The sequence below is a fragment of the Musca autumnalis genome, unplaced genomic scaffold, assembly GCF_047663935.1.
Source record: "Musca autumnalis isolate F117 unplaced genomic scaffold, ASM4766393v1 scaffold_2, whole genome shotgun sequence".
In the NCBI taxonomy this organism is placed as follows: Eukaryota; Metazoa; Arthropoda; class Insecta; order Diptera; family Muscidae; genus Musca; species Musca autumnalis.
In genome coordinates, this window is record NW_027411755.1 from 96,643,994 (window position 1) to 96,663,217 (window position 19,224).

Here is a 19,224-nt window from a genome sequence, read left to right on the forward strand (position 1 = left end):
GTACTTCCCCCATTTTCTAGGAAACGTAGGACCGACGTTTTAAATTTTTTTTTTTTTCAAAATATGAGAATGTGTTTGAATTTTAGTCCAAATTTACATTAGGCGATTTTCCTTGCGGCAATTGTCAGTTTGTAGGTGAGAGAGGGTGTTGAGAGGCAAAGGGTTATCATATGTCTCACCCCTCTCTCCATCAAACTGACAATTGCCGCAAGGAAAATTGCCTAATGTAAATATGGACTAATGGATTGAGGAAAATCAACTAGTTTCGAGAATATGGTTTATTTTCAAAGTTGTCAAAAAGCAATTTTGAAAAAAAAAAACAAAACACTGTGTTTGTGAAGAATAATAAAAATGTTAAGTTCATTCATTTTTAGAGGAAAATTTGAAGATTTCGGTTGCAGATTGAATGCTGAGGGGGTTCGTCGGCTGGACAAGCCAATTTGATAGTGTATGGGCCGCTTTATTTGTTTGCCATACGAATACAAAAATCAATCGATATAAAAACCAAATTGTCTTCGTTAATGACACGACAAACTATTGGTGAAAGAAAATGCCATGTCAAAGATTCGATGACAATATCATGGTAAACGATTGAAGAAAATGAACAAAAAAGTCCATGCCAGATTCATTTAACTCTTGTATGACTGGACAGCATTTTTACCATTTTACTGGTTTTTATTCACTTCGAATTGGTAGTTTTTTAGACATTTTTGTATATTTGACTCACAAAACATCAAATTTGGCCGTTGTCCCTGTGTAATTTTCATGAAAATTATCTGAGAGTAGTTATTGTATAGCTGTTTTTGGAACCGCTCATGGCCCTATGGGCTAGGTTACTGTGTTTGTCAAATAAAAATTAAATTAAAAAAATTAAAATTGACCTGCATCCCAGAATGTGTGAATTACCTGATTAAAATCATGAATTAATCAAACATTTTATTTTTCCCATCACATCAAATAGAATTTGTGCATATATACAATTCATATATAAATAAGATTTTTGAGGTAAAACACTAGAAAATAGATTTTCTTACAAAATGTATAGTTTTAACGGAATCTGGAGTAACATACATATATTAAAAGTAGTTTTTAATATTATAAAAAATGACAAATTAAATAAATGAAATAAAAAACATACAAATTCTTATTAAATAAAGTTATTGCGAATATTTCCACCAAGTACCAAGGCACATTTATAGAAGATAGAAGTGACAATCAGCTGTATTTTTTTTATAAATTTGGTTTTCACAATGTAATAGGGTCTACTCATGAAATTTAGAACTTGGAAATTTGCTACAATAAAATACTTAAACATGTAATAAAAATGACCTACGACAGTTCTGAATGCTTTATATTTACGTTTTGATTCAAATTTGTTCTATTTTTGAGGATTTTCAAAATGTATTTACGTTTTTCCTGAGTAAATTTCTAGAAGGACCCTATTATTTAATATTTTCTTTGACATTTAATTTTCAATAACAACAATGTTGTTTTTATAAATTTGTTAGTTGTTGTAATTCGTGCATCTACATTATATAAATATGCCTTGCCAAGTACTTAAACAAATCTAAATTTTGTAACACACTGAGAATAAAACTGCAATAATACCATTATATACATATAATTATGTCATTTTATATTTACCTTTCTTTGTACTATCTTTAGAACAGAATCGACCCATTTCCTCATTGATTTGCCATTTACACTCTCTAGGAACTGCATCAATTTTTCAAGTAACGGTGGATCCTTTTCAAAGTCATAAAAATGATGATCCACCCAGTGTCGAAGTACGTTTAAGACCCTAAATTGAACAGGCTGGACATATTCCTTTCGATAACGTTTCCAATCCTCCCTCTGAGAATTTTTATGAATTTTATCGGTTTCACAATCTTTATCATTATTGTCCGTATAAACTAAACTGGGATCAGGTATATTAAATCGTTCTATCAACAGAGAAAGTAAATTCTGTGGCGTACAGAAATACCGATATGTGGTAAGGAATGTGCGTACAAACATGGGATCTGCATATATATGATAAGTAAGCCGTTCAATGAGCTTGCACAATGTTGCTCCCTGTAAATATAGTTTTTTTTTTATTATACAGAAATGTACATTTTATCAAATATTACCTTTATTAATGGTACTCCTGCACTTTCTCTTTCTTCTAATACAATATTATCGGGACTGTCAGGCTCGGCGAACCTGTATATATCGCTGCTAGGCATACGCAACGGGTGTTTCTTTTCAATATCCAATAAAATGCTGTCCAGAATCCTATCAAGCATTGACTTCGTATTCACCATTATAATATCGGCCATCCAATCATTCTTATGCAATGCATTTTTAGCAGCTAGTGTTACCGGTGGTTGAACTCTTGGTGCAATATCAAATGCATATTTAAGTTCATCGGTGTCAGGTCGGTCATTTATTTCAACTCGTCTCATGTAAAACTTTTCTTTTAACCTATACTCATAGACTTGAGAGTTAGCTGAAGTTGTTTGCCGTTTTGTGTTAGGTTTACATAGTAGCATTAGACCATCAAAAAGGTATGCCTTACGTTCAGCTATTTTTTTACCAGAGCCAAGTTTTCCTAGCACATCCTCTGTAAAAATTAAATAATGAATTATATAAGTACGAAACACTAATGTAATACCTGTCCAATATACCTCGAATGAACTCATTGCAGTTTTGTCCAACATCTTTGTCGAAATGTTCTACGGTGTTCTGCAGTTCCCTTGTACGTTCAATGGCAAGTTGTCTACGGGCTCTGCTGCTCATAGCAATGCACGATTCTCTGTTGGGAAAAATTGGCAAAATATGTTTTATGTCGACTTGAAGAACGATCTGAATAGAATACATACTTTGGCAAAGTGGCAACAATGTTTTCAAGATCATTTCTTAAAGGGCGCAAAAGGCCCTGGACTTGTTCGAAGCTTTCGATATCGTCTTGTGAAGGACTATACTTCATTAATATTTTTATATAATCAAAATACATAAACGCATGCCATATTGGTACCAATAGCAACTTTGGTAGGTAATATTTTACGGCGTCTCGGAATCCGTGTCCTGCTGACATTAGGGACATTGCCTACAAATATACATATATGGGAATAAGTTTTTAGAATATTTGGAAAAAAGTGAACATCCTTATTACGTCTGGCCTTGCGAGCAATGTTATTAGCGCATCCCTCGACGTTTGAGATGTAACTTCTTGTGCGTACTTAGTATACACATCGAACTCTTCAGCTTCAGCTAATTCTTCAAAACAACTTCCAACGCAAGGTGCACTCTGTTCTTGAGACATTTCAATCACATCTTCCAACGAACCCAATAATGTAACAGTGACCTCGTATATGTCCATAATGTTTGAAAAAATTTGTTCAATCTCTTTAGGACTCTTGACTATCTTAACGAGTTCTTCCCGAAATACGCGTATTATCATATGTAAATCCCGTTGGTATTGTTTTTCGTCGTTGATTAAATCTTTGACAACTTCCTCGTACGTGGTACTCGTACGCTGGGCCGGCAGCGTCGGTAAAGGACTAGGTAATACATTACTTTTAATATCGGGTTGATAAAACATATCCATCAGAACCTAAAATGTTGTTTTAGAATAACTATGCAAAAAGTTTTAACTACATCTTTAACAAGTATGCCTACCTTGTCAGCACACATTGCTACTTCAATATCCTCCTTTGATATTTCACAATGCTTAATTTTTCTTACATAATTTCCAGCTAGTTTCAGTATGTCTGCTGAAATATATTCTAAGACTGCGACCAGAAAAACGGAAACCGAACTGTCAATTTTGTACTGTAAAACGTCCTGTAAAAAATAACGTATTTTGTTAAATATTTATTTATTTATTTATATATTTATATATTTGTTTATTTATTTATATATATATATATATATATATATATATTTATTTATTTATACGTTGCGATAGAAGCCTATTGGCCAATTGGCTGTACCGTGTCACTTTTTTTTGGTGCCACTTCACCAAATTACATCCGTTACTTCATCTACTAATTGCAGTATGACAATTGCAAGTAGAAAGACAACCCTGCTAAGCTGTGTTCAATATGCTGTGAAGTTAGTTGCAGTTTCGATATACTGAACAGGAACTTAAAGAAAATGAAGGACAGCCAACTTCAGCTCCTTTTCCGTTTTGGTGTCGTGGTGAAAAGACGTTCTACGGTAGAAACAGTTGCGAAGAAAAAAATTGTCTCAATGGGGATCATGTGAAGAAAATAAGATCCTTGCGAATCCGCATCAAACACCACGAAATAAACAAAAATAACAATCAATCCAAACGAAAAAGTACAAAAGTTATCGTTATCTATTACGATTTATTAAATATTTTCATAAAAAGTTGAAAATTCCGGAGTTCACATCCAGAAATTCCCAATAAAAAAAGTTTTCTCGCTTGTGGACCGGGACTAAACAAAATACCTAAAATAAAACTTCATCACAATGCCGGTAACTGGCAAATAAAACAAAAAAAAAGATACTGTTGCAACCTGTAACTTCTACAAAAAAAGCAAAACGCGCACCGCGCCTCATAACAACTTGTCGAATCAAACAACTACATAGCCGAAAAAAACTAAAGTGCCTTCTCTTTTTAACACCACAAAACCTAAAGAGCACAAGAGCTTTAAAAGTTAAACTTAAAACAGTGCCAACTTGCAAACCCCACAACATCAATAATCAGAACAACCAAAATACATCACACAACAACTTCAATAGCCTAAAACAAAAAGAGTGTGTACCATCATACCCCGCAATACTTCATCCATCACCACATTAACCATCCACAACCAGTCATGACGTCATAAAACACCGGAATGCAGTGCAATACAAAAGTGTTCAGCTTCAGCCGACAGTTTGTGTTCTAGAGCCATAGTTTCATTAAGTTGTTTTCTTTTGTGAACAAGCAAAGTTTACATCATTGAAAATCAAAAACGAAACTCACAAAGAAAGAAACGGCAACCTAAGAAAATTACAAAATAGACATGATAAAGTGACAAAACGGGAAAGTTTAACAACTCAATAAACAAAACCAGAGAGTGAAAGAGAAAAAAATTAAATAAAGAACGTGATTGCTAATGAGGAAACATAAGAAAACCAGCAAGATAAAGACAAGGATAAATATGGTGTAAAAGCAAAACAAAGCAGTGAAAAAAAAGGAGTAGACCGCGATCGTTAGAGAAAAAGAGAAATACAATCGGCAGGTCAATGAAATATGTAATAAGCAAAACAAGACAGTGAGAGAAAAGCAGAAAAATTAAAAAAAAAAATAAACATAGAAGAAAATTACTTTGAAAATGAAATTATAACAAAAGAAGACATAAAAAAATATTAAAAACAAACATGAAAGAAAAAGGAAATAAATACAGGAAAAAAAAAAACAAAATGAAGAATAATAGAATGAAGCATAAATCACAATATAGAGAATTTAAGGAATAATAACGAAGAAGTCAAAAAGACAGTGAAGGTGAATTTGCCGAAAAAGTAAAGAAAAATAACAAAAGAGAACTGGAAGCTAACTAAAATGCATAATTGTGCCGCCTCGAGAAAGTGTTAGTTTTCCTGAATAGTCAAAATGCTATAACAAAGAGGTGTGAGTGGTAAAAAGTGCATTATCACAACAAAGAGCAAGAACAAAAGCGAACAGAAGTGTTAAAGGCCAACCCCTAAATGAAATACATCGCAAATAATAACAAAACAGCTAATAACCAAACAGCTAAACAACAATCAACGAAAATCATCATCTGGTAGCAGAGGAAGATCGTCAAATCTTTTCATCAGCCAGCCATTCACAATAGGGCCTCATCATCAAAATCTTCAGTCACCAGTAAGCAAAAGCCAAGAACGGAAGTAAGTACATGATAACAAGCAGATCAAGGCCGCCCGAATGAAGTATCCGACGTGGACGTTGAACCTGTTTTTTTTTAACATTCTGTCCTTAAAACCTCTAATATGATAAATATCATTGATTGTTTTTGCGTTTGAACAATTTAAATTAAATTTTCATATATTGTCTGTTGACAACTTGTTGTTAGTTGATTGTTATCATTATTTACTTGCCATTATACCTTTAATTTTTATTGCGATATAACATTTTCCATGTCTGTTGATTTTGTATGCCTTCTTTTCAAAATATTTAAAGAACACAAAAAAGAATACCACTAGAGAAAGTACCATTTTTGTCAAGGTTTGCACGTATAGGAAGTTCCCATGCGTGACGAGTACGAAATTTTAACTTTAATCTTAATTGAGTACGACCTAAACAGGTTATGGTAATATAGAAAACATGTTATAGCGCTATAATAGGGTTTTTTATTAGTTGAGTTGTTTTTTTACGATGCCAAATTGCATCAAAATACAAGATTAAAATTTCGTCGAGAAAAAAAATATTTTTTTGAATAATTATATTTTGACAGCTATATTTATTGTATTCTGGTGCTTCGAATCAACGATTTGGAGTTATTTATTATTAGATCACATAAGCTACTGAGTTGTTTAAACCTTTTTATGGCCTCCTGTTTACATTAAAATGAATAAATCTTCATACTACATGCTTAATCTAAGATCATAGTATTACGTTTTTTTAAATGATTTGTGGAAAAATAAAACGAATTTTGAAATGAATATTTTTCCTGTGACTTCTGTAATGGTTGAGTAGAGGAAATCGGTAGGTATTTGGTCGTGGATCGCTTTTAAGGGATAATCCAGATCTAGGCAAAGGATTATCATGGCAGGCTATGGTGGTAAGCCGAGGGTGGGAGCAGTAGGTGAAAATGACATCTTTCACACCTACATTTGAATGTCATCACTACAGATTGTTAGATTGAAACAACTACTGATTGATTTTATGCCCGAAATGGACTTCAAAGGTTCGTAGCCCTTTTTATATATTCTTTTTGTCTCGGTTTTCTTATTTGGGAACACACTGGTTCAACTGATATAATATTCTACCACGATGTTTCTTGGTCTGTCTGCAACGAACACCCCCCCCAATGCCGACGAGCTCCAGCCGCACCCAGATTGAAAAGAAGCCAGTGTGGCAGTACAGACATGGGACAATCTTGCTAAGGTTGAATCGTGACAGTTACTTATTATATTCTGGCGCCCAACGTGGGGCGTACGAATCAAAATTTTCAATCCAAAATTGAGGCCCTTTCAGGCCAGAAGGTCTGACTGGTCCCCAAGATTCGTTCAGTCCATTCTTTTCAGTTGAAGGTAGCTTCTAAACTTGATTTGGCACCCACAGGGAGTCAAACAAGGTTTCGTTTTCGTACCGTTTTAAAGCAGAGAGAAACCGATACAGTTTTTGAAGAGTTTGAAATGTGAACATTACAGGTCAGTACCCTGCCGAAAAGTTTGTTAGTCCGAGATAGATAATACTTGTCAGTCTTGTCGCAACAGATTTGTGTTTGTGATTGGATAATTCGGTAAGTCTTAGCAGTCAGGTGATTAGGCAAGCTAATTGCGACTGGAGTATCTTATTCATGGTTAGTTTATTTGCTTGGGAAGTCCACTAATGACAGGGAATGTCGACAGATGATGCGCCCAGCAAATGCTAACGTAAGGGACAGTTTTCAAATTCTATCTCAAGTTCAGTTGTTTCTCTGCGACAAATACATAGAGGAATTGAGATCGAAAGACAACCTCAATCCAACAATCTGTTTTCTTAAAAACTTTTGATTCACAAACCAAATACCGTACCTACTATAACCATCTTTGAAGGAAACCCGTGAAGTAAAAGGTAGGATAAATTCGAATCCTCGGATTTATGCACTTTTTCATTTATCAATTTTATTACGTTCTTTTTGGTTTCGGAAATTTGTATTTACTTAGTAATTATTAAAATTACTTATTAACAATATTATTCCATTTTTAGTAGTGTTTGATTACTTTTTTTTCTTTTTTCATTACATAGTTTTGTCATTTTCTCATTTTTATTCCATAGTATTGATTATCCATTTTCCATATTTTCATTAATTTTTCATTCCATAGTTTTGATTATCAATTTTTTATTTATTTTTATTAACTTTCATTACGTAGTTTTGATTATCCATTTTTTCATTTTTTTTATTATTCATTTTTCATTACTTAGTTTTGATTACATTTTCTTATTCGTATCATTTACATTTCTTTATCAAACTAAAGGTAAGATTTTTAAATTTTTAGTAGTTTGAATTTTCTTCTACTAAAGTTGAAAATTTTTTGATTTAGGGTCGTCGCCCTTAAGACATTTGTTTTCTGATTGCGTTAAAAAGACGGCAGGAGGAGTTTGATAGGCTCAAACTACCAATTGCTTGTTCTTAAATAAAAATATATCGGCCTGAAATAGTAGCCATATATTATCTGTTTGTTTTCACGTACACACAGGGTGTACACAGAACCGGACTACGGGTACCCGAAAGACTGGTCTTCATCTCAGCTCGAGGTTGATTTGGAGTACCTTAAGGTCTGTAGGGGCAAGTAGCCTGGAGAGCCTTCGGACGGCAGCGCTCAACCTGGCGTTGGAGCATTTTCCGTAGGGCTGATTGTTGTCTGGTTGTCGATTTCCCAGTATATCTTTAGAAAGCCGTTCTATGCTTATCTAATGATACACTGAAGAGGCCTCGAACAACTCTTTGTGGAAAGTCTGACCGACAACAGCCACTCGCTACGTTAGACAGTTTGCTCCATAGGACATTAGGAGTAGGCGAAGAGGACTGAAGAGCCTATCGAAGTCCTAGTTTCTATTTAACCAGCCAAGACTTTTGCGAATTTTATTCGAACCAATTTTTACCCGGACTTACCAACATTAATACCGATTATTGTCATTTATTCCCATTTTTGCTGACGACGAGAATTATTGGAAACTGATACTTAGAACCTGCCAAACGTCGTTCATTTTTTTCCTGATCTACAGATAATGTATCAGACTCGTTCCAAGACAAAATCAAAAATGGAGAATACAAACCAAAACGAATCTACCCCAGTAACTACAACAGCTACTACAGCTACCACATTAGCTATGACAACAACAACAGCTAGTCAATCAACACCTTCAGCAACTACTTCTGCTGATAGAATTGCTTTTACTACTGATGGACTCGTCCTTAATACAACTACGTCAAGACCAGCCACAATATCGTCTGGTTCAGATTTTCATGGTTTTGAACAAAGCCAACAGTTAACACCAAATGTTTCAATTAATTCACCGGATTTCATGAGTGAAGCAGCTAGAACAGTTATACAAGATTATAGACAAAATCGTCAGCAAAATGAATCAGTTGCTAACTCACAAAATGAAACCAATATAGCTCGAGAAGGACTTCGTCATATCGAACTATTGAAGTCGATCGAAACTTTAATTCCATCAATTGTTCAGTCCACGATTACCAGTTTATCTCAACAGTATGCCATCGAAAATTTGAGCACAAACGGATTGGATAACCGTCAAGAAGTAGAACGTAGATCACAACCAAATATGTCATATCCACCTAATTTGCGAAATCAATGTAATCAACCAGCAATAACATCGACTAATATGAATCCAACAAATCCTCATCCATCTATGAATAATATGAATGCAGCAAATTTTCAGAATTGTAATAGATCTAATCAACCTTCGAATAACGCCAATACGACAAATTTTATGATTCGCAATTTACCGAATACGAATTTTCCGCCACCATCGTTTAATCAGGCACATTACTCTCAAACTAATTCCGCTTTGAATAATCCAAATTTAGGAATGTGTTCTTGGAATCAATACGATTATAATCCATATGCACCCGCTAGACAAAATAACGATTTATTTCATGAGATTGAGCAACAGTTTAGAACAAATTTAACTCAACAACAAGCAGATGTGAGCCGAGTTAGAAATATACAGCCTTATCAATCTGAACTTTCAGTAGATAATTGTCGACGTATAGACAAGTGGGGTCTTAAATTCGACGGAACTTCGAAAACACCTAGCGTAGAAGATTTTGTTTTCAGAGTAGAGACTCTTAGAGCAGATTATAATTGTCCTTGGTCAGAAGTGCTTAGGAATTTTCATCACTTTTTGAGTGGTCCAGCTTTAGAGTGGCTTTGGAATTATAGAAGGATGCATAATTATATTTCAGATTGGGCCAGTGTAAAAGATGCTTTGGTTAAGAATTTTCATAGATTTGAGAGTGACTTTGACATTCAAAGGAAGATTTTAGATAGAAGACAGATGAATAATGAACCTTTTGATGAGTTTTGTAATGCTGTGTTGCATTTAAGAAATCAACAACGTCATCCCATTGGCGAGCAAGATCTAGTTGATACTATGAAGAGTAATTTGAAGCCATCGATGATGCAACTTCTTTTTGCCATCAGACCTTGTAGTTTAGATCATTTCAGAGCAGAAGCTAGAAGAGCCGAAAATATGCTTAACAATCAACGAACTTTCAATTCTAGATATCCACAGAAACATGTTAATGAATTTAACTTTGTACAAGAAGATCAGAAAGTCTTCGAAGATGTAGATGCTATTACTAAGGAAAGAAAATTAATATGTTGGAATTGTAGAGAAGAAGGCCATACATTTTTCGATTGTACTTCAGAAAAGCTTAGAACTTTTTGTTATAAATGCGGATATGATAACACCGTCTATCCGAAATGTCCTACTTGTCAGGGAAACAGGAACCCGAACGTTACTCGATCAGGGGTGGAGAATCGTTCGAAGAACCCGACAACCCCAAACCAACATTAAAAGCCTTATCTTCAGACAATTCTCAACATAGTTCAACTTTCTATAACCCAAATACCAGTGTCGAATCAGAGACGAATAAGATATATATTTTGAAAGGAGATAATTCAAGTATTTTTAGCACTGAAACCGAACCCGAAGTTCAATATTCAGGTAGAGACCCATGGCATATGCGCATGGAGAAATATAATGAGGTTAAAGCGAGAATTTTTGGAACACCTTCCGATAGGATTGTGAAAACCAGACAGAGATATAGAAAGCGCAAAGAAATTAGGAAAGAAATAGCCTCCGCTAGTTTAAGCGAAGAAGGCGATGGTCGCATATATACTTCTATTAAAATTAATGGACATTCTATACAAGGTTTAATCGATAGCGGAGCAACCGTTTCTTGTCTAGGAGATGGATGTTTAGATTTCGTTGAAAAAGCAAAGCTTATTATTTTTCCGTATAAATCAGCCATACGTACAGCTGATGGTAAAGCTAATCAAATTATAGGTCGTGTTAGGTCAGTAATACATTTCAATGGACGTTCAAAATCAATAGATTTTTATTTGGTCCCGTCATTGAAAATGCCACTTTTCTTGGGAATTGACTTTATCAAAGAATTTAACCTGATTAGATTTGAAGTTAATAGTTTAGCTACAACCGAAGATCGTGTAGAAGACGTTTCCGAGGTTTATCCTCGTATGCATATTTTAAATGAAAGACAGAAAGCTATTTTAGAACAAACCAAATCTTTGTTTCCATGTTTCTTAAAGAAAGGTCTAGGTAAGACATCACTTGAAGTTCACCATATAGACACCGGTAACGCAGTACCTGTGAAAGAGAAACACTTTCCGATTTCGCCAGGGGTTCAAAAACTTATGTATGGGGAATTGGATAGGATGCTTTCACTGGGAGTGATCGAACCGAGTGAGAGTCCATGGAACAATAGAGTTACGTTTGTACAGAAAGGGGAAAAAGTTAGAATTTGTTTAGACGCTCGTAAGCTTAACGATCTCACAGTGAAAGACGCCTATCCTCTTCCCCATATAGAAGGTTTATTGAGTCGCTTAGGAGATACTCATTTTATCTCAAGTATAGATCTCAAAGATGCCTTCTGGCAAATTCCCTTGTCAGAAGCATCGAGAGAAAAGACAGCGTTCACAGTACCAGGACGGCCCCTGTACCATTTTACGGTCATGCCTTTTGGGCTGTGCAACGCGGCCCAAAGGTTATGCCGTCTAATGGACAGGGTCGTACCTGCGCGGTTAAGGGAAAAGATCTTCGTATACTTAGACGATTTACTCGTCGTGTCACCAACTTTCGATGAACATATTTCTTTATTGACGGATATAGCTAAATGTTTAGACGACGCCGGACTGACCATAAATGTGAATAAATCTAAATTTTGCTGTAAGGAATTGAAATATTTAGGATATATTGTAGGAGAAGGTTTACTGAAACCTGACCCCGAAAAAGTTAGAGCTATTGAGAAGTTTACTTACCCTACCACGGTAAAGCAAGTCAGGAGTTTTCTAGGGACCACAGGATGGTACCGCAGATTCATTCGGGATTACGCGACCATCACAGCACCAATTACCGAGACCTTGAAGAAGGCGAAAAAGTTCGAATTTTCCGATGAAGCAAAAACTTCTTTTGACAAGTTAAAGGCTTGCTTGATTAACAGTCCAGTGTTAGCACAACCTGATTTTGAACGTACCTTTTTTATTCAATCCGATGCATCAGATGTAGGCGTAGGTGCAGTAATTTTTCAAGAAGACTCAGAGGGAGGAGAACATCCGATAGCTTATTTCTCAAAAAAATTAACGACAGCGCAAAGAAATTACACTGTGACGGAGCGCGAATGCTTAGCGGTTGTGTTAGCAATAAAGCGTTTTAGACCTTACATAGAATTAACCAAATTTGTAGTGATAACTGATCACTCGAGCCTTAAGTGGCTGATGTCACAAAAAGATTTGACAGGCCGTCTCGCTCGATGGAGCTTACAACTCCAGTCTTTTACATTTGAGATTAGACATCGCAAAGGAACTCAAAACATTGTACCGGATATGCTTTCGCGATATTCATTAGATGCTATAGAAGAAGAAAAAGACATTTTGATTGATTTACAGTCTCCTGCGTTTAATTCAGAGGAGTATAGCAATCTAAAAAAGACGATTTTGAAAGAGAAAGAAATGTTGCCAGACCTCCAAATAGTAGACCAATTCATTTATAAAAGAACTGTGCCGTATGCTGGTGACGTTAGCCAAGAGTCCCATGCATGGAAACTGTGGGTTCCAACCGAGTTAACCCTCGATCTCATTGCTAAAGCTCACCAACCACCGAAAACCTCACACGGGGGAATTGCAAAGACCATACGGAGACTCAGAGAATATTTTTATTGGCCGCATATGAATACGCAGATTAGAGATTTTATAAATAGATGCGATACGTGCAAAGAATCCAAACCATCTAATATAATCTTAAGACCTCCAATGGGACGTGAAGCAGAGACAGGAAGACCATTTCAACGTCTTTACATTGACTTTCTAGGGCCTTATGTTAGATCCAAGAAGGGAAACTCTTTTATATTTATTGCAATGGATTATTTTTCCAAGTACGTTTTTCTAAAACCCATGGCCAAAGCCAATGCTAAAAACGTTGTAAACTTTCTCATACAGGAAATATTCTATAAATTTGGATGCCCAGAAACGATTATATCGGACAACGGTGTGCAGTTTGTTAGCAAAGAATTTGAGGATATGATAAAGACTTTCGGTATTAACCATTTAAGAACAGCGAACTATGCACCTCAAGCTAACGCGGCTGAGCGTGTTAATCAGTCGGTTCTTGCAGCCATAAGATCTTATTTAAGAGATAATCAGCAAGAATGGGATTTACATATCTGCGAAATTGAATGCGCACTTCGATCGTCGTTACACACAGCCGTAGGAGCAACTCCATATTTCATTTTATTCGGAACTAACATGATAACGCATGCATCAGCATATAAACTAGCAAGACAACTCGATCTTTTGGAAGACCCCGAGAACAGAATAGAAAATCGACATGAGTTTTTGGATTTAATTAGAGGTGATGTACGTAAAAATTTGCACACTGCATATGAGAAGAATACAAAGAGATACAATGTGAGAAGTAGAGAAACCAGATTCTTGGTAGGACAAGAGGTTTTTCGAAGAAACTTTCAACAATCTGATTTTTCGAAGCAAATTTCGGCAAAGCTATGCAAACGTTTTCTTAAATGCCGAATAGCACGCAAAGTCGGTAACAACCTCTACGAAGTTGAGAATTTACAGGGCAAGTCTCAAGGAGTATATCACGCTAAAGATTTAAAAGCCGCCTAATTCCAATAAGAGCATCAAATAAGACCAGATAATCTACTAGAGATTTATCATATCAGCAATTTGGCTTGCTGATATGATAAACTTTTTCAACCAACTTTGGATGTGTGTACCGTGTCACTTTTTTTTGGTGCCACTTCACCAAATTACATCCGTTACTTCATCTACTAATTGCAGTATGACAATTGCAAGTAGAAAGACAACCCTGCTAAGCTGTGTTCAATATGCTGTGAAGTTAGTTGCAGTTTCGATATACTGAACAGGAACTTAAAGAAAATGAAGGACAGCCAACTTCAGCTCCTTTTCCGTTTTGGTGTCGTGGTGAAAAGACGTTCTACGGTAGAAACAGTTGCGAAGAAAAAAATTGTCTCAATGGGGATCATGTGAAGAAAATAAGATCCTTGCGAATCCGCATCAAACACCACGAAATAAACAAAAATAACAATCAATCCAAACGAAAAAGTACAAAAGTTATCGTTATCTATTACGATTTATTAAATATTTTCATAAAAAGTTGAAAATTCCGGAGTTCACATCCAGAAATTCCCAATAAAAAAAGTTTTCTCGCTTGTGGACCGGGACTAAACAAAATACCTAAAATAAAACTTCATCACAATGCCGGTAACTGGCAAATAAAACAAAAAAAAAGATACTGTTGCAACCTGTAACTTCTACAAAAAAAGCAAAACGCGCACCGCGCCTCATAACAACTTGTCGAATCAAACAACTACATAGCCGAAAAAAACTAAAGTGCCTTCTCTTTTTAACACCACAAAACCTAAAGAGCACAAGAGCTTTAAAAGTTAAACTTAAAACAGTGCCAACTTGCAAACCCCACAACATCAATAATCAGAACAACCAAAATACATCACACAACAACTTCAATAGCCTAAAACAAAAAGAGTGTGTACCATCATACCCCGCAATACTTCATCCATCACCACATTAACCATCCACAACCAGTCATGACGTCATAAAACACCGGAATGCAGTGCAATACAAAAGTGTTCAGCTTCAGCCGACAGTTTGTGTTCTAGAGCCATAGTTTCATTAAGTTGTTTTCTTTTGTGAACAAGCAAAGTTTACATCATTGAAAATCAAAAACGAAACTCACAAAGAAAGAAACGGCAACCTAAGAAAATTACAAAATAGACATGATAAAGTGACAAAACGGGAAAGTTTAACAACTCAATAAACAAAACCAGAGAGTGAAAGAGAAAAAAATTAAATAAAGAACGTGATTGCTAATGAGGAAACATAAGAAAACCAGCAAGATAAAGACAAGGATAAATATGGTGTAAAAGCAAAACAAAGCAGTGAAAAAAAAGGAGTAGACCGCGATCGTTAGAGAAAAAGAGAAATACAATCGGCAGGTCAATGAAATATGTAATAAGCAAAACAAGACAGTGAGAGAAAAGCAGAAAAATTAAAAAAAAAAATAAACATAGAAGAAAATTACTTTGAAAATGAAATTATAACAAAAGAAGACATAAAAAAATATTAAAAACAAACATGAAAGAAAAAGGAAATAAATACAGGAAAAAAAAAAACAAAATGAAGAATAATAGAATGAAGCATAAATCACAATATAGAGAATTTAAGGAATAATAACGAAGAAGTCAAAAAGACAGTGAAGGTGAATTTGCCGAAAAAGTAAAGAAAAATAACAAAAGAGAACTGGAAGCTAACTAAAATGCATAATTGTGCCGCCTCGAGAAAGTGTTAGTTTTCCTGAATAGTCAAAATGCTATAACAAAGAGGTGTGAGTGGTAAAAAGTGCATTATCACAACAAAGAGCAAGAACAAAAGCGAACAGAAGTGTTAAAGGCCAACCCCTAAATGAAATACATCGCAAATAATAACAAAACAGCTAATAACCAAACAGCTAAACAACAATCAACGAAAATCATCATCTGGTAGCAGAGGAAGATCGTCAAATCTTTTCATCAGCCAGCCATTCACAATAGGGCCTCATCATCAAAATCTTCAGTCACCAGTAAGCAAAAGCCAAGAACGGAAGTAAGTACATGATAACAAGCAGATCAAGGCCGCCCGAATGAAGTATCCGACGTGGACGTTGAACCTGTTTTTTTTTAACATTCTGTCCTTAAAACCTCTAATATGATAAATATCATTGATTGTTTTTGCGTTTGAACAATTTAAATTAAATTTTCATATATTGTCTGTTGACAACTTGTTGTTAGTTGATTGTTATCATTATTTACTTGCCATTATACCTTTAATTTTTATTGCGATATAACATTTTCCATGTCTGTTGATTTTGTATGCCTTCTTTTCAAAATATTTAAAGAACACAAAAAAGAATACCACTAGAGAAAGTACCATTTTTGTCAAGGTTTGCACGTATAGGAAGTTCCCATGCGTGACGAGTACGAAATTTTAACTTTAATCTTAATTGAGTACGACCTAAACAGGTTATGGTAATATAGAAAACATGTTATAGCGCTATAATAGGGTTTTTTATTAGTTGAGTTGTTTTTTTACGATGCCAAATTGCATCAAAATACAAGATTAAAATTTCGTCGAGAAAAAAAATATTTTTTTGAATAATTATATTTTGACAGCTATATTTATTGTATTCTGGTGCTTCGAATCAACGATTTGGAGTTATTTATTATTAGATCACATAAGCTACTGAGTTGTTTAAACCTTTTTATGGCCTCCTGTTTACATTAAAATGAATAAATCTTCATACTACATGCTTAATCTAAGATCATAGTATTACGTTTTTTTAAATGATTTGTGGAAAAATAAAACGAATTTTGAAATGAATATTTTTCCTGTGACTTCTGTAATGGTTGAGTAGAGGAAATCGGTAGGTATTTGGTCGTGGATCGCTTTTAAGGGATAATCCAGATCTAGGCAAAGGATTATCATGGCAGGCTATGGTGGTAAGCCGAGGGTGGGAGCAGTAGGTGAAAATGACATCTTTCACACCTACATTTGAATGTCATCACTACAGATTGTTAGATTGAAACAACTACTGATTGATTTTATGCCCGAAATGGACTTCAAAGGTTCGTAGCCCTTTTTATATATTCTTTTTGTCTCGGTTTTCTTATTTGGGAACACACTGGTTCAACTGATATAATATTCTACCACGATGTTTCTTGGTCTGTCTGCAACGAACACCCCCCCCAATGCCGACGAGCTCCAGCCGCACCCAGATTGAAAAGAAGCCAGTGTGGCAGTACAGACATGGGACAATCTTGCTAAGGTTGAATCGTGACATGGCATCGCAACACAGCAAGAAAATGTAAGTTATAATTATTAAAACAAAAATTGCAAAAAAGGCTCCCCAGCCTTATAAAAGAATCAAAAGTGAAACTGAGAGAAAAAAATATTGCTGGTAATTCAACATGATCGAAAAAGCATGTATTCAGAACAACATACTACTCAGTAAAATGCCATCAGTCACTATTAATAGTAAAGGCTTCAAACTTACGCCGAAATTCAAAACATCGGAAAGAGAAGTTACGTAGCTCATTGGGTAGGTGATTCCACAGCCGAGCAGCACGAACAACAAAAGAATTTTCTAACCAAGATGTGGAAAAAATGGGCAGAATTATCTGTATGTTACGAGTATATCTTGAAAACGAAAATCGTTCCCCGAAGTAATACTGGCAGATCCAAGTACATATATCGATTTATAAAGAAAAGACACAACACGTTGTTGGATAAAAACTTTAAAAGGTACTCCTAAGAAATTGTGCGCATGAGCAGAAATGTGGTCCCTTCTGCGCAAACTGTAAACAAATCTGACAACCATATTAACCCATTAGTGCATAGGGTCCGTTTAAACGGACGTTTTTATTTCTTACGCCAATTTTTTATTTACGTTGATGTATTGCATAAAACTGTTTAGGATGATTGACAACATATCACAATTTATAATTATGAAGTTATTCCCTCCAAACTTTAAGTTTATAGTGCTTGTTTATTGCAAAAAATGAGAAAAATATTTTAAAAATCGAACCAATTAGTTGGCAGTTTAGTAAAAGTGAATTAAATTTTATAAAAGTCATTACATTTTTGTTTTGCGCACGTTTTTATTTCGTATCCTCTCCAAGTAAAAGATTTCTGCCTTTGTTTGATATTTAATTTAATACTTAAAGTCGAAGAGAAAAAAATTGGCGTAAAGTAGATCCATATTGCCGAATTGAAAGGGGATGGATATAGGTCCCACCCAGTAAGCGCAGTCAACAAAGGAACCAACAAAATTCTTTGAACTATTTTTACGAAAGACTTTCTCGGGCATATCATTGTAAAATCTAAATTATATGCTCTTCAGAAATATGATGAGTTAAAAGTGGATATGTACGAAATGAACGCCTTTAATTGGTGTCAGGATATCCTATATATCAAAGAAGTCGCTTTATATGATGGACCTGTTAGTAGCTACTTACAGGAAACGAATGTGACAACACAAATGGTGGTGCAATTTCGCAAATTTTCTGGACATTTCTATGGTAAATGCATGGATATTAATGAAATATTATCTAAATTGTACTATCTTACTAACTTGCCTCCGATATATAGCCAGCTAATGTTTGGAAAGAAATGGATTGCCTTCCTCCGGAAGTCCATTGCTTTCAATATATGTTATCTCGATAATGCTCGTTACGACGTAAAATATAACATGATTAACTTCAATCCTATCCAGGGATAATGTGCTTATTGTAGTCAAAAGAGTAAATTCATTTGTCTCAAATGCAACAAAAAACGTCAAACCAAGAGCAGTAATAAAATATATCGGATGCTATGCAATGGTAAGTGTTCCCATTGCATAGCGTCCGATATAACGGACGGTCTGTAAAACCTAAGATAATTTATAAATAATGAAAGTTGTTGTTGAAATAGTTTATTTCTCTCACTCTTATTCTAAAACAAACAAAAAGTATGAATAAAAGTCGGCAGGGAACTTCATGCATTAATGGGTTAAAAAGCTTTTCTACTCTCTTCAACTGTTCATCAGTTGCACCCGATATAACCACAATGCCATAAGAAATAACTGACATTAGCAGTGCGTGAGCCAGATTGCTTTTAACAAAGAGGGGCAGGTAGAACTCAGTGCTATATAATTTACGAAGAACATTTATGATCTTAGGAAACAAAGCA

General features: G+C 35.0%; 1 protein-coding gene across 4 annotated transcripts in view; it reads right to left on the bottom strand.

Moving 5' to 3' along the window:
* Sos (Son of sevenless guanine nucleotide exchange factor) overlaps positions 1–19,224 on the bottom strand; it is a 130,885-nt gene that overhangs the window by 98,776 nt on the left and 12,885 nt on the right. For all 4 annotated transcript variants that reach the window (XM_073968584.1, XM_073968583.1, XM_073968582.1 and 1 more), the window contains exons 5-10: positions 3,661–3,825; positions 3,155–3,595; positions 2,862–3,088; positions 2,667–2,794; positions 2,130–2,602; positions 1,645–2,073 (exon numbers count right to left, since the gene is read on the bottom strand). In XM_073968584.1, coding sequence (XP_073824685.1) covers positions 1,645–2,073; positions 2,130–2,602; positions 2,667–2,794; positions 2,862–3,088; positions 3,155–3,595; positions 3,661–3,825 — 1,863 coding nt within the window. The remainder of the gene's footprint in view (positions 1–1,644; positions 2,074–2,129; positions 2,603–2,666; positions 2,795–2,861; positions 3,089–3,154; positions 3,596–3,660; positions 3,826–19,224) is intronic.